The sequence below is a fragment of the Neophocaena asiaeorientalis genome, unplaced genomic scaffold (assembly GCF_003031525.2).
Source record: "Neophocaena asiaeorientalis asiaeorientalis breed wild unplaced genomic scaffold, Neophocaena_asiaeorientalis_V1.1 scaffold540, whole genome shotgun sequence".
NCBI lineage: Eukaryota > Metazoa > Chordata > Mammalia > Artiodactyla > Phocoenidae > Neophocaena > Neophocaena asiaeorientalis.
In genome coordinates this window covers 160,166-175,181 of record NW_020172141.1, presented here as the reverse complement: position 1 = coordinate 175,181, position 15,016 = coordinate 160,166, and the positions used below count along the sequence as shown (strand labels likewise).

Below are 15,016 nucleotides of genomic sequence, written 5' to 3'. Positions count from 1 at the left end.
GAATGTGGGTTCTCCAACTCACACGACCTGGAATCTTCAGTAACTAAATGGTGTGAACAGAGGCGGGAGTGACTGCTATGGATGAGAGGGAGCTTGGGAGTCACAGCGCATAGGGCCGGCACTTGTGAGGACCCTGCTTTAGGAGACCTGACCATAAAAAGACGTTTCTGAGACAATCAGGGAAATGTGAGTGAATGGTATTAACATTAAGGAACGTTTACATTTCAAGTGAGATTATGATGGCATTGTGGTTATTGTTTTAAATAAGAGGAAGAAAGGAAGGAAGAAGGTCCTTATCTGTTACAGAGATACACATCTCCAGTGGCAAGGATTCACTAAAGAAGAGATGTCTGAGATTTCCTTTAAAATACTTCTTAAGAAAGAAGGGTGACAAGTGAAAAAAAAGAAAAGAGCATTGGTCACCCCATCGAACCAGGGGTGATAGTTGGTCACCCCGTGCACCATGGGTGTGTGGACCACTAGGCTAGCCGGGTGAGGGGGGCAGAGCTAAGCCAGAGCAGCTGTGAGCTACAGGATGGGGAAGGGGGGTGCCGCCAGCCATCCCCCAGGCAGGGCCTGTGCCTGCTTTCTGCCCCCCTCGATACCACAACTGCAGCAGCAGCCCTGCCCCCTGGGGACACTTGGTGTCGATTGTCCAGGGTCCAAGCTGGCTTCTCAAGCCCCCTCCTCTATCCTGCTAGGGAGGGGCCTGCAGACAGCACAGCTTCTACCTGGACACTTTCTCCTGGACCCAGATCCCCCCTAATTTGCATAGGTACATATATACACTTATATCATATGCATACATACACTATATATAATATATACATTATATCTAATACATATGTAATATATTAATCATATATCATGTATTATATGATTATATAATGTGTGAATATATATCATACAGAATATATCAATATGTACGTATATTCATTAAGCACTTGCTATGTGCATTTTCTTATACAATTCTTACAAAAACTCTCTAAGGTAGCAATGATCACATCCACTTAAATGAAAAAATTAAGGCTCAGGGAAGTTAAGTAATTAGTGCAAAGCCAAATATAAGAATAATAATATAGCTCACATCCCTAACTGATAGGAGTATGTGGGGGAATACGTGAATTACTGTACATTTATAAAGTACTTTAGACTGGTGCCCGACATGGAGGAATGCTAAATACGGATGTGTCTTTCTGATGGCTGTTACTACACTGCCTGCCACGCCCTGCAGTGGGTTGGGGGAAAGCACAGAAACCTGAACTGAGGGAAGAATAAATGATCTGATTATCTGCACTGCAAAATAATTCACCCCCGGGTTTCTTCACAAGCCAGCCCATTGAGTTTGACAAACCGATCTGAGTATGAAGGCAGAGCAAGCAACATCCTCAGAAGCCTTCAAGTCCAGTTCTCCTGGACACTCATCCCCTGAGCAGAGAAGGCTTCGCTTCCACAGGAAGCCAGAGGAAAAGCCCCCTCAGCTCGACCCCCTCCAGCAGCTCGGTAGATGGCTGGCCCTCGGGGCCCTCTGCTTCTCTAGCCCTTTACCACCCATCAACCCCTGCAGAGCCTTCCCAGGCTGGAAACGTCATGTTCATTTCACAAGCTACCAGGGATGGAAGATTCCCACTCCTGTCTTGGTCTTCGCTTCCTGGGGTCACTCCTGGGAGAGCCTCCCCTACAGGACACATAGCCTCCCCTACAGGCCCCCCATGTACCATTACCATAGCAGGGAACCCCCTTCACCCCGGAGCCCCCAACCAGCCAGAAGCAAGGCTTCTCATCCTTGAGTCGGTGTTAAGAGTGGAGGGTCAGCCTGGCTTTCAGGATTTCAGGCAATCTTGTTGGCTTCAGGGTACAGACCCAATCTTGCGACTGGGCAATTCAACACCTCACACCCAGCTTCCAAAGCACAGTGTGATGACGGTTAGTAGAGACGGAAACCCCACCCACCACTGCAGTGATGCTTCTCACTCGTTTCTTATCACCATGATGAGTAACATGAAAAATACAGGGGCACAGTCAGGAAAACCGGGAGAAGCAAGGATGAACGTGCTACTTTGCCCCCCGTTCAGAGATGTCTGGGCCTGGGGTGGGGTAGGACCCTATGTGCTCATCTGACCTTTGTCTGTGGGTTCCTGGTATTTTGTCACACAAGGTGTCCACCCCTAGGGCTTGGGAATTCCCCAGAGGTATCCCTGCCATCTTGGAACCGCGGATGTTAAGTAAGTCTACACATGCTTTCTCCAACATCCAGAACAAACAAGGCTCCCAGGTTTCACTGCCAAGGCCTGCACTGGACAGAGCTAGTGTAGACTCTGGGTAACCCACTCTTTGGCCTGTCACCACCGCCGTCACCATCACACGCTCCAGCATCCCCAGAACTCCAGGTCTCCTGATTTCTGAGCCTGGGTCAGGAGAAGCAGCCCTGGCCCAGACACCAGCCTCATGCACATCTCCCCGAAACTTGAAGACAGACTGCAGAGAAACTTCATTAATTTTTCACAAGATTCATCTAATAGAGGCTGAGCAGAGCTGAGCTAAAGCCCTATCACAAGTACCTCTGCCCGCGGCCCGCCAAGGGTTAACCCATTAGCCCACATCCTGTGAGCTCATCATCCCCGCTGGAGCCTGTTCTCAGCGGGGATTCGCTGCACAGCGGCTCCTGGATGGGGCCAGGGAGGCTTCCTCAGGCTGCCATGAGAACTTGAGCAGAAGCTCATCGCCGGCTTCCTCCTGGTGCAAGCTGTGTGTGAGCCCCAGGTCCCCCATCTTCCCCAGGGACGTCGAGGACAGTAAGTAAGGAGGGGATCTGTCCCTCTGCCCTTCCTTCCATTTCCCCAGAGGAACGAGCTGGTTTTAACTTTGCTTTAGAGTGTGTGTTGGGTCTGTGAACTGGAGTTAGGAGGCAGCTGTGCACGGCTGGCAAAGCGGAGGGGGCTGTGCCCTGGGAGGGCAGGGGGTGAGCCAGCTGCCAGCAGGCTGGAGGGGCTGCCCTGTGAGAACTGTGGCAGGGAGGAGAGGCTGTCCCGGCTCTGCACCTGGAGGAGGGGAAGCTGTGTGCAGGTGGCTGCTTCCACCCCGCCGGACAGCATTTGGGCTTCACCCTTCACAGCCATTGGCGGAAAGGGCTGGGCAGGAACCACCCTCCCAAACCTCGACAGAGGCAGGAACAAAAAAGCCAGACGTCGAGGTGCAAGGCCACCCTCAGATCCTGGAGTGCATGGGCGGGACCTCACACCCAGACCGTCCTCCTGGGCATCCCACATCAGACCTCAGCATCTGTGGGTCCATCCCTCCCAGCTGCAGGTGTGGCAGGCAACCAGGGCAGGTGTCAGGAAAACAAGTCGCAACATGCGGGCTGGGGCAGGCTCCATGTCAGAAAGAGGAAACGAGGCTGGCATATATAAACATGGACAAAACAGGTAGGGCAGACGTGTGCCACGGGGACCATACCCCCAGGTAAAAGCAGACATTATCACCTGGCTACCTTTTCCACTTTGTAACCGGGCAGGGCCTGGGCGCCGGCTGCGTGATGTGAAGAGCGAGGTGAGTGGCACTGTCTAGGTGGAGTGTGACCTTTGGAGAACTTCCCTTCCTAGACGCACTGTGGGCAGGTGACAGACAGGTGCCCTGGTGACAGCAGCAGAAGATTCAGAAACACTCTGGCCTCTGCTTTAACAGCTCAGGCACTAGGCACCACTCACCTTATCAGAGGGATGGGGTCACCAACCGAATGTCTTGCTGCGGGGAGGGCAGCCACTCGCAGTGACAGCTGGGTGAGGCATTGTGGGGACTCCAGTGGGGAGAGAGCAAAACCCTCCACATCTCAGGAATTCCAAATACAAACCCACGCTTGGGGTCTTCCTCAGGAACTGTGTTATTTCTATCACTTGTGTTTCGCAACCTGCCCCCGTTCTCCCACCAGACGACCCTTCCCTCTGGGCCCACCTCCTGGCTGTGAGACATGTGCCCGCTCTCCCCTGCTTTCGGTCCTTGCAATTCCCAGAATAGTCCAGCTCCTATCAGGGAGGAGAAGGTTAGGAAGGGACAGATAACTCCAGACCCAAGCACAGTGGGGCCTCTTATGATATCAGGGTTGCCAGATACATTACAAGGATGCCAGTTACCTTTGAATTTCTCATAAACAACAAATACATTTTGGTATAAGGATGTCCTGGGCAATATTTGGAACAGTCTTATAAGAAAAACCATTTGTTGCTTATCTGAAATGCAAACTTAACTGGGCATCTTGTCATTTTATTGGCTAAATCTGGCAACCTATTAATATAGTAGTGAAGGGGAAGGGCAGGTTCCATCCTTGAGCAAGCAGAGTGCAGTATAAAGACCAGGATTTGGGGTCAGGCAGCTCTGAGCCTCAATTTCCTCATCTGTAAAACGGGAATGATAATAAGAGTACCATCGTAGCAGAGCTATTAGAAGAGATGCTCCAGGTGAAGAAGGCAGGTGTGAAGGCATTTTGTGCCCCACTGGGATGATGGCGGTAGTGGCTTTGTGGCCTATGTCACAGGCCTCTTGCTGCTCTGCTGGCTGCAGCTCAGGGCCCCCGGCTTCAGCCCCCATGTCCTCAGCAGCTCCACCCATCAGGGCCGGCCTAACCCCTCACCCAAAGCAGCCACCCCTGCAATTCTGTGCATGGCCAGTGCTCCCATTTCAAATATGCTCTCCATTCACTGTTCCTCCAGTTTAAAAAAAAAACAAAAAAAACCCAAAACCTCAAAACCGTCCCAAAGGGGAGCAGGATAGACTCGAACCCAGGCTCTGGAGCCAAACAGGCTCCAAAACTCCCCTTTCTAACCTGGTTCACTACTCATCTGCTGAGTAACTTTGGGCAAGTCATTTAAGCTCTCTGATCCTGTTTCCTCACCTGCAAAATGAGGTAATAACTGTCCCATCCTCAGTGACTTGTCAGGAGGGTTAAAGGACACAATGCAGATAAAGCACTCAGCCTGGTTCCCAGCCCATAAGAAGAGCCCGAGAAATGACAGTTATTGTTACTGTACGAAAAGCGTCGACGCTCCCCTAACACACTGTGTGCTGCTTCTCCTTTGGAGAAGCTGCTTGGGGGACCATGAAGACTTCAGGAAGGCCAGCCAGTGGAGGGCAACCAGACTTGGTGAGGTGTCTATCCATCAGAGAGCACGGAGGGAGGGGAAGGGGTTGGGGAACAGGTCAGAGGGTGTCCTCACAGCTGCCTCTCCTGCCCCCTCATTAGCCAGTCCCATCTGACCACCCCGGCTCTAAGAACACAGGGCATACTTGACAGTTGTATGGAGAGGAACAGCAATGGCGACCTGACGCTGCCGTGCCGAACCTTCCTGCCGCAGCTCCCCTATTTGATGAATCATTTCACAAATGTCTGGCAAGTCCTAAGCCCCAGCCAGGCGCTGAGCTACCTGCTGGAGCGCATAGAAAGCTGAGGAAGCCCCAGGCCCGGCCCTGCAACTGCTGCCCCATTTAAGTGGTGCATTTCAGACACTCGAGACTCTACCGGAGGGAAAAGTGTTTGCTCCCTATTCTCCTGGACACTCACTGTTGATTGCCAGCTTTCATGGTCCACACACCCCACCCAACCAGCTGTTGGCGGATGAATATATGAGTACGTGAGAAACAGCCGGAAAGTTCCTGCTGTTCTCTCCCCTCTCATCTGAGACATCACTTTACCTTGTTTGTCAGAGACACCACTGAGCGGGCAAATGGGGACGCCTGGAGCTCCTCTTTGGAGAGGGACGTCGTCTTCTTAGTTGTGTCTGCAGCTCCGCATCTAGCAGAGGGCAGACACGGGGGCTGCTCAGACCGTGTTTGCTGCAGTGTTGGGGAGAGCTGTGAGCCGAGTGCTGTGTAGCAACCTGTGGGACACAAGGTCAAAGGGCAAACACTCAGTGGATATCTGCAGACAGGGTTTTCGAATACCTGGCCAATTACAAACACACGACAGATAAGGAGACCAGCTCTAACAAGATCAAGAGACGGTCCCTTCTGTACATACTTGTTTGGCCAACCGAACCCAGTCTTTGCTCTGCCCTGGGCCTCCTGGCTCCCTGAAAGTCTGTTTTCCTTCAAGGGATGGCATCTTTCCAGAGACAAGGTGAAAATGGTGAAATTCTTGTTCTCTCTCTCTCCTCTCCCTCTCTGTCTCCCTCCATCTCCATCTCCATCTCTCACATCCATCCCCATCTTCATCTCCACCTGCATGCTCATCTCCATCTCCATCTCCACCTCCATCTCATCTTCATCTCCACCTCCATCTTCATCTCCACCGCCACTTCCATCTTCATCTCCACCTCCAACTTCATCTCCCTCTCTACCTCTCATCTTCACCTCCACCTCAATCTCTCATATCCATCTCCATCTCCACCTCCATCTCCACGTCTTCCTCCATCTCCATCTTCTGTCCCCAAATCCCAATTTCTCAAAGAAGCACCTTCTCTTTCTTTCAGGATCTCCTCTTCCTCAGAATCAGCACATGGTGTTTCCCATAAGGGCCAGGTGACTCTCTCACCTCACAGATTTCCCTTTAACATCTCTGCCCTATTCTGGGGTCATTCTGCCCCTGCCCATGCCCCTACTTTCCTTTTCCGGGGTAATGTGTTTCCTGCCCTCACCTCTACCCTGGATCCCCAAGTTCCATCATATGACTTCAACCATTATCAACATTCTGCTATTCTTGGTTTAACTATACTTTCACCTGCTCTCCAGCCTGACCCCCTTTATTATTATTATTACGATTTTTTTACAGTTTTTTTTTTGCAGGGTATAATTTACACACATCACAATGCACAAATCTTAGTGTACTATATTGAAAAATGGGTCCCTCATGTAACCCACACCGATATCAAGAGATAGAACATTTCCATTGACCCCAGAAGGTCCCAGTTAGCTCCTCCCCACCCCTACAACCACTGTTTTGAGATGTGTCACCTTAGCTTAGTTCCTAGGAGGTTCTAGAATGTCATATAAATGGAAACATACACTATATGTACTCATTTATATCTGACTTCCTTCACCCATCATGTCCATGAGACTCATCCATGCTGTGTATCAGAAGTCTGTTCCTTTTTATTGTTTAGTAGCATTCCATTGTGTGAATATACAAGATGTGTTCACCTTTTCTCCTGTTCATGGACATTGGGTTGTTTTGCGGTTTGGGCTATTATGAACAAAGCTGCTATGAATATTCTTAAACAAGTCTTTGGTGGACATAGGTTTTCATTTATCTTGGACAAAGAAATATCTAGGAGTGGAATTGCTGGTTCAAAGGGAAGGCGTATGTTTCACTTTGTAAGAAAAGCGGCTGTACCATATTATGTTCCTACCAGCAGTACACACGAGCTCCAGTTGTTCCCCACTCTCACCAACATTTGTATTGTGAGATGTTTAAATTTTAGCCATTCTAGTGAGCGTGTGGCTGTATCTCCTTGTGGTTTTAGTTTGTATTTCCTGTCGAATGTCAATCTCAAGCCCTTTTGCTTGGGTTTCTTCTTCATCTATTTGTCTTCCTTTGTAAAGGGTCCGTCCAAATCATTTGCCCATTTTAAAAATTGGGCTGTTTGTGTTACTAATCACATGTATTTCAGATGCAAATCTTTCGACAAATATGTATTTTGCTAAAATTTTCTCCCAGTCCATAGCTTGCCTATTCATTTTCTTCCCAGTAGCTTTTAATGAGGCAGGAGTTTTAAATTATGATGAAATCTAATTTATTGATTTTCTTTTTCTTTCTCGGTTATTGCCTTCTCTGTCCTAAGAAATTTTGCCAACCTCCAGGTCACAAAGATATTCTCCTATATTTTGTCCTAAAACTTTACGGTTTTAGCTTTTATATTCGGGTTATGTCCAAGATCCATCTCGAATTCATTTTTTGTTGATGGTATGAGGTGAAGACAAGTTTCATTTTTTTCCATATAAATATTCAGTTATTCCAGCACCATCTGTTGAAATGACTTTCTTTTCCCCATGCAACTGTTTTGGTGTATTTGTCAAAAAGCAGTTGTCCTCAGTTACTGTTTGGCCTGTGGGGCTGGTTACTAGGGAAGGCGTTCTGACTTCCTGAAAGTCTTACTTACAGATTGTAGTCTGGCTCCCTGTGCCAGTTATTGTAGATAATGGGGTGGCTTCCTGGGCTGGTTGCCGCAGGTTGTGGGTCAGAGTTCTGTTCTTATACATGTCTGGTCACCGTCCATCTGTATATTCAGTGTCTCATTTATTACAAACGTTTGCAAACATACGTAAATGTAGAGATCATAATATAATGAACTTCCAGGTATCCGTCACCGGGATTTCATAACCTTTAACATTTTGTCATATTTGAGCTGGAGTTTGATGCTTCCATGTGAATCACGGCATCATGACAATTCGTGTCTGTACGTGGTTTCAAGATGTATCTCCATATCTATAAAGACGCTTCCTTCTGTGTCCGCAATATCGTCATAATACAAACTTTACATCCTCAGCGTCGTCTAATATCCAATCCAGATTCAAACTTCCCTAAAATTATCTCGAAATGTACAATTGGTTTCTTCTAGTCAGAATCCAAATAATGAACATATTGCATTTAGTTATATTTTTAAATTTCCTTCAGCGGTCATATCACGGTATACAGCTCAAATGGTACACACCCATGTAATTGGCTGTAGCCAGATCGAGAGTCAGAGCACGATGGCACCCCAAAAGTCTCCATCACGTCCCCCTTCCAGCCACCATCCCCACTGAAGGTAACCACTGTCCTAACCTCTAATGGCATAGATGGTCTTATATGTTTTTGAACTTTCTGTAAATGGAAGAGGTGTCTGGCCTCTCTTGCTCAGCGTCAATGTTTGGGGTCCTGCATGGACAGGCGTGCGGTTCATTCTTTACTCCTCATGCTGTGTAGCCCCAGACCAGTGCCCCCTCACCACACCAGCCCGTGGCCTGTCTGTCGCTAGTTCTGTGCTACAAATACGTCTCTACCCACTACCTCTGCTTCCTGACACCCCAGACGCGGCCTCCAGAGCGGGGGAGAAGGATCCAATCTCCCTTCTCAAGTTGCTGCCCTGGGGGCTGAGCCGACAGGCAAATCTGCGTTTAGTCCAGGAGGCCCGAGCCTCGGGCCTTCCGCTGGCTCTTCTCAGCTCAGCCCCTCGGGCCCTCGGTCCTCGGCCACCTCTGAGGTGTGGGGACATTAACCGACAGTCAGTGTGTTCCTGTTTTAGGGTTTCCATAACAAAGTACCACAAACGTAGACACTGAAAACAATGGAAGTTTGTTCGGTCACAAGGGAAAAAATCAAGGTGTCCTCTGAGTTGCTCCTTCCAGAGGCTCTGAGGAGAGTCCGTCCCATCCTCTCTCCCGCCGTGCGCCCTTGTCCTGTAGGGGCATCACTTCACCGACGGCCTCCATCTTCACGTGGCCTCCCCTCTGTGTGTCACATTTCCTCTCCTTTCTCTACAAGGACGCAGGTTCTTGGACTTGTCTGTTTGAGGATGAGCTCGCCTGGAGATCCTTCCCTTAATTACAGCTGCGAAGACTCTTATTCCAAAGAAGGTTACTTTCTGAGGGTCTGAGTGGACAAGTCCACCCACTGCGGGAAGTGAGGGATCCTCTGAGACAGACAAACCAAACCCGCAGGAACTGAGGACCTGGAAGTGTGCTTCCTCTCACTGAACCAGCTCCCCAGGGGTTACGTGCTCCCCACCCCACAGGACTGCAGCATCAGGCCCAAGCCCTTTGAGCACCTGCTGAGTGCCGGTGGAGGGGGGCTGCTGGGTAGAGGAGGTGTATAAACCAGCAGAGGCCCTGAGGCAGTCTGAAAACTAGGAGCAGAGTTTCTCCACCAGATTGATCCTGCCCCCAGGAGACACCTGGCAAGGTCTAGAGACATTTTTGACTATCATGACTGGAGGGGTTTGCTACTGGCATCTAGTGGGTAGAGGCCAGGGATATTACTAAATATCCCACAATGCTCAGAACAGCCCCTGCAGCAAAAAATTATTGGCTACCAAACGTCAGTAGTGCCACTGTTGAGAAACCCTGGTATCAGAAAAAGATATCGGACCTTTTAGGACTTCAGTAAAATGTTAAAAAACTCGTACTGCCCCTGAGATGGTGATTTTCAGGAAACCTGGGTTCTCAGAATTTGAGTTTGATTCACCAACCTATGGACCTATACAAAATAGTTTCAGAAGTCCCTCAGCCTAACTTCTTTATTGTACAGATGAGAAAACAGGGACCGAGAAAGAAAATAACTATTGCAATAATAATAGCAACCAGGGTCATGTCTTAAACTCCTGTAACATATCACACAATGAAGTGGGGTCTTGTGAGACCTGACAGTCGCCGCTGCCCTATAAGGCAGACATGCCGTTATCCTTATTCTATATATGTGACCAGTGAGTCTCCGGTGGGTTCAGACAGCGGTCCCTCTTCTGTCAGAGACCTGGATCTTTCTGTCACACCAGACCCTGCAAGTAAGCTCAGTGACGTGCTGCAACCGTGAAGGAACCCAGCATGGCGTTCACCCCACAGCCAACCCCGCCTGCCCCTTGTGTTTAGAGTTGCTGCCACCTCCTGCCTGGTAGGGGCGGGGGTGGGGGGAGAAGGCACAGAGCTCAGCCTTGTTCAAGGGAGGAGAAGTGCTCTCCTCCAGTCACTGCCCGGAAGATGAACCCCCCGACGATTCACTGTCCCAAGGACCCGCCCTCTTCCTAAGTAAGGCCACTAAATGAAAGGTTCCCATTCTTTGGGATTTTGTGAGGTATTACAATTTACATAGATAGATAGATAGATGATAGATAGATGATAGATAGATAAATAGATGATAGATAGATAGATAGATAGATGATGGATAGGTGACAGATAAAGTAGATAGACATCTACACAGGATGACTGACTTCTGATCTTGGCCAGTACAGATACCAACAAAACCAATGATCATCTTCCCTCACAGCCGTTTCATGAAATGAATATTCCAATGCCAAAATAAAAGAAGGAAGACATTATCTCAGAGTAAAAACAGTTCTTTAAATAAATAAATGTACCATTATGAAAAACTTATCAGTGTTCTCTCTCCATTGTAGAGTGATTCCCTATACAACTCCTTGCCTCTGTCAGTCCTTACTCAGTGAGAGGTTACTCTACTGCAGGATGCAGCCCTAAAGTGAAAAACTCAGGCCTTGTCATAGTGGAAGGACCCTCAGGGATCATTCTGACCAGCTCGGTCTAGTACAATGAGCTTTGAGTCCAAAAACCTTGGCCTGGATCCCAACACAGCCACCTATGAAGTTGGGGGGAGGCTTGGGCCACGATCCTAAATCTCACTGGGCCTCAGCCTCTGCCCTCCTAAGAGGGGAATAAATGAGCGACCTCCTGGCAGGGCCAAAGAGCATGCGCTACGTGCGGCCAGCAAGGCGCAGTTGGCCGCAGCTCTCACTCAGCATCCAGGAAGCCGTCCTCCCTGCATCTGCCGCGGCTGCCTCGCACCCCAGTGGCAGCTCTCCCGGGAGCTGGTCCTTCCCCACCCAGCCCGGTGATCCTCGGGCACAACTGAGACTCGTGCCTTCCCATTAATATTCCTCCAACACAACACCCCGAACATCTGAAGGCAGCAGGCGCTTCTGCCCTGGGATTTGCTGCCAAGTGGGGAAAGGGCCACCTGGAGAGACCGTCCTACCAAAGACGTCAAAACCCCACAGGAGAAACCAGGTTGCAGTAACCAACGCCAGCTCCCCGGCTAGGATTTCACCACACGCCTCGAAAGCCCTGCTCTCCCCACCGAGCCCGCAGGAGAAAAGGAGAGATCACTTTAAAAGTGTTGACGTCACTTACGCAAATACTCCTCGGGACCCACAGGGCAGCAGCGGGACACCTGTGAGCCCGTACTTATAAAAGCCCGTCGTCGTATTTTCCAAAGTCTTCGGAAGCAGAGATCCTAATATCCTCTCTCTAGAGGAGCACACACGAATGTAAATATCCACATTCTGAAGGCGTGGCGATTCTACAATTCCTATTCCCCCTGGGACGCAGGGAAGGGGTCTTGTTCGGCAAAGTGGGAGCGCTGGCCCAGTGGTCCAGGCCTGAGCTGCTGTGAGGGGTGAGTTGAGGAAGTTACTTGGAACTGAGCATTGCAGGAAGTGTGGAAGGAGAGTGTGCTCACTACAGGACCCTTCCACATTTAGAGGCGTCTTGATAGAGGGGAAGCAGCAGGTTCGAGTGCTGGGCTTGGGAGCCACCAGCTTCACACACCATCTCCTTTATCCTGATACCCTGGTTTCCGAATGCAACCCCTCCCACCTCTCACCCCGTCTGGAGCCCACTGTGACTGGGATTGAGTAGCCCACCTTCCCAGGAAACTCGCTGCTGTGGAAAGAAATCCCTCCCGTCCCGCTCCCAAAGAGGGATAGTAGTAAATGCTGTTTGAGTGGGGCCTGAGCTGGCCAGACCGCAAAGAAGAGGAAGAACCTGGGGCCCCGGGAGGAGGGACTGGAGGGGAAGCCAAGGACCAAGGCCGTAACTCACTCAAGACCGCACAGCAAGAAAGCGGCTGGGTCTGAAAATAAGATGCCACTTCATAAACTGTAGCTTTTGCCTGTTTTCTTAAAGGCCACCACTGTTCCCTACTTTAAACAATAAGAGCGGTTGATCGGAGTGATATAATATTTATCTCTCACAAGGAAAAAGAATACCACCTTGAGTGGCTTCTTATTTATGTGGATCTCATCTGCTTTTCTTTTAGCTTCAGCACAAAAACCCTGCACTGCCCTCCACTAAGAGCCAGGCTGGAGACAGATGCTGAGAACAGGAAGGCTGTGCGAGGATTCCTCTGGCCTCGTCCTTGCTTCTAACCGGTGCTGGTACCAGGTGCCCGGTCCTGGGAGCCGTGACCATGGAGGCTCTCCCCAAGGACCTGGAGGTCAACGAGAAGTCTCCAGAATCCAAGGACCTGCTGCCCAGCCAGACCGCCAGCTCCCTGTGCATCAGCTCCAGAAGTGAGTCTGTCTGGACCCCCACCCCCCGGAGTAACTGGGAGATCTACCGCAAGCCCATCGTCATCATGTCCGTGGGCGGTGCAGTCCTCCTGTTCGGTGTGGTCATCACCTGCTTGGCCTACACCCTGAACCTGGGTGACAAGAGCCTCCAGGTCCTTAAGATGACAGGGCCCGCCTTCCTGTCTCTGGGACTCATGATGCTGGTGTGCGGGCTGGTGTGGGTGCCCATCATCAGAAAGAAACAGAAGCAGAGACAGAAGTCAGTTTTCTTCCAGAGCCTCAAGTCCTTCTTCCTGAATCGCTGATGATGGTCTCGCCCTCTGTCCTCCCCATCACCCTGCCACCTCGACCAGGAGAAGACGTGATGACCAACATCCAACATCCCCAGCCCCTTGAGAGGTGGAGTCTTCCGTAAAACTGATGCAGGCAAACCCTCTCCTGGGCCCCGTGGAAAAGAGCGAGCTCGGGGCTGCGCCCTCCGTGCAGCTGGGAGGTACCGCGGGATGATCTCATTTAGTCTCTCTGTTATCACTGATGTTCCCTCAGATCCTGGCCGCGGCCATCGCCTTTCATGGCTCTCATCCCAGCCTGTGCATCCAGGTGTCACTCATCTAACGCTCTCTGCCAAGTGCTGTGCATGTTGGGAAATTCCTTGAGGTGGGCCATGCCCCAAGAAGAACCTCCTGTTTACGTATCTGAGTGCCTGAACTGGATTCTGCATTTGCTTCCTTCTAGAACCCAAACTGACCAACGGAGGTCCTTCGCAGAGGGAAGGGAAGTTCTGACCATTGGGTCTGCCCACCCCAGATCTCTCTGTGGGCAAGATGCTGGCTTGCATTTCAAGAGATCGGACAAGTCACAAGTATCAAACATTCCAAAGACTGAGCAGTGAAAGGTGGCCGGGGAAGGACTTTCCAGGAAGGCACATTTCCCCTAGAAATGGCCCTGGGAGTCAGCCAGTGAAGAAATTTAACCGTTAGTTGTATAGTTGTATAGAATTTATACCAGAGGCAGTGGGGTGCGCTAGCAGGTGTCACAGACTCCCCTGACCTTCTAACTCCTTCTCCGTGACTACTCTTCCCTCTGAACTTGACACTTAGCCAAGGACAAGCGTGTGTTGCCCTAACTCCCTCTTTCCCCAACCCCATGACTCTAGAACAGCCAGGTGGAGAGGGCTGTAAGATTTTTCTCTCCTTCTCCCCCGTCAAGAATCAAAACCAAGAAGCTTGAACTCCACATCTGAGTGTCTGTAGGTTTCCAACGATGGAATTTTCTTTAGAAAATCCTAACTTCTGCTCTCCCTGCCCCCACTCACCAACATGCGTTTAAACCTTCAGTGAGGGCCCTGCTCTGGGCCAGGCCCCGGGGCGAGAGCAAGACAGATGGTCCCTGGGCTCATCTTCTTTATAAAGTGAGAGACAGCCAGAGCACCAGGCGGCCAGAACACCCCGGGATGAGTACTTTCTGGGGAAATGAGGATGGGGGCAGGAACGTGGAGGGGACATCTGCCCCAGCCCTGGGAGAGGACAGAGGGCGTGCTGGAGGCTGTGCCATCCACACAGAACCAAAGGGAAGAGGAGAGCTGGCGACGAGGGGAAAGGAAGGCACTCTAGGTGGGAATGGTGTGCGCAGAGCTGGGGTGGGAGGGGAGCGGGATACAGTTAGGAAACAGTGTAGCAAGCTCCCTAACCTCCCGAATGGTCACCTGAGCCCCTGTCTCGGCCTGCCTCCCCCTGCTTCCCCAAGTGCCTTAGTGCGGCTTCTCGGGGCTCATCGAGGGGCCTCCTGGGTCTGTGGGAGATTCCAGGGGTCCACCACGCAGAGAGCACCCGTATGGTTAAGTGCTCCCCAAATCTGGGGTTTCCTGCAGCATCCGGAGGCCCTTAGGTGACAGACCAGGAGGGTACCTGCAAGAAAGCCATGCTGCCCTAGGTCTGAGGCCCAGCGGAGAGCATCTGATAATGAGGGGAAGGTTTCCTCGGCCTTCTGCCCATGAGCCCATCCCATCACTATGTCACCATGACAACCTTGCA

General features: G+C 50.6%; 1 protein-coding gene across 1 annotated transcript; it reads left to right on the top strand.

The window, feature by feature from the left end:
* The first annotated feature begins 12,780 nt into the window (after window positions 1-12,780).
* On the top strand, window positions 12,781-13,288 carry PIRT (phosphoinositide interacting regulator of transient receptor potential channels). Its single transcript, XM_024752909.1, has one exon. It carries the CDS (start codon window positions 12,881-12,883, stop codon window positions 13,286-13,288), a length of 408 nt encoding a protein of 135 aa, XP_024608677.1. The 5' UTR covers window positions 12,781-12,880.
* Window positions 13,289-15,016: the final 1,728 nt, after the last annotated feature.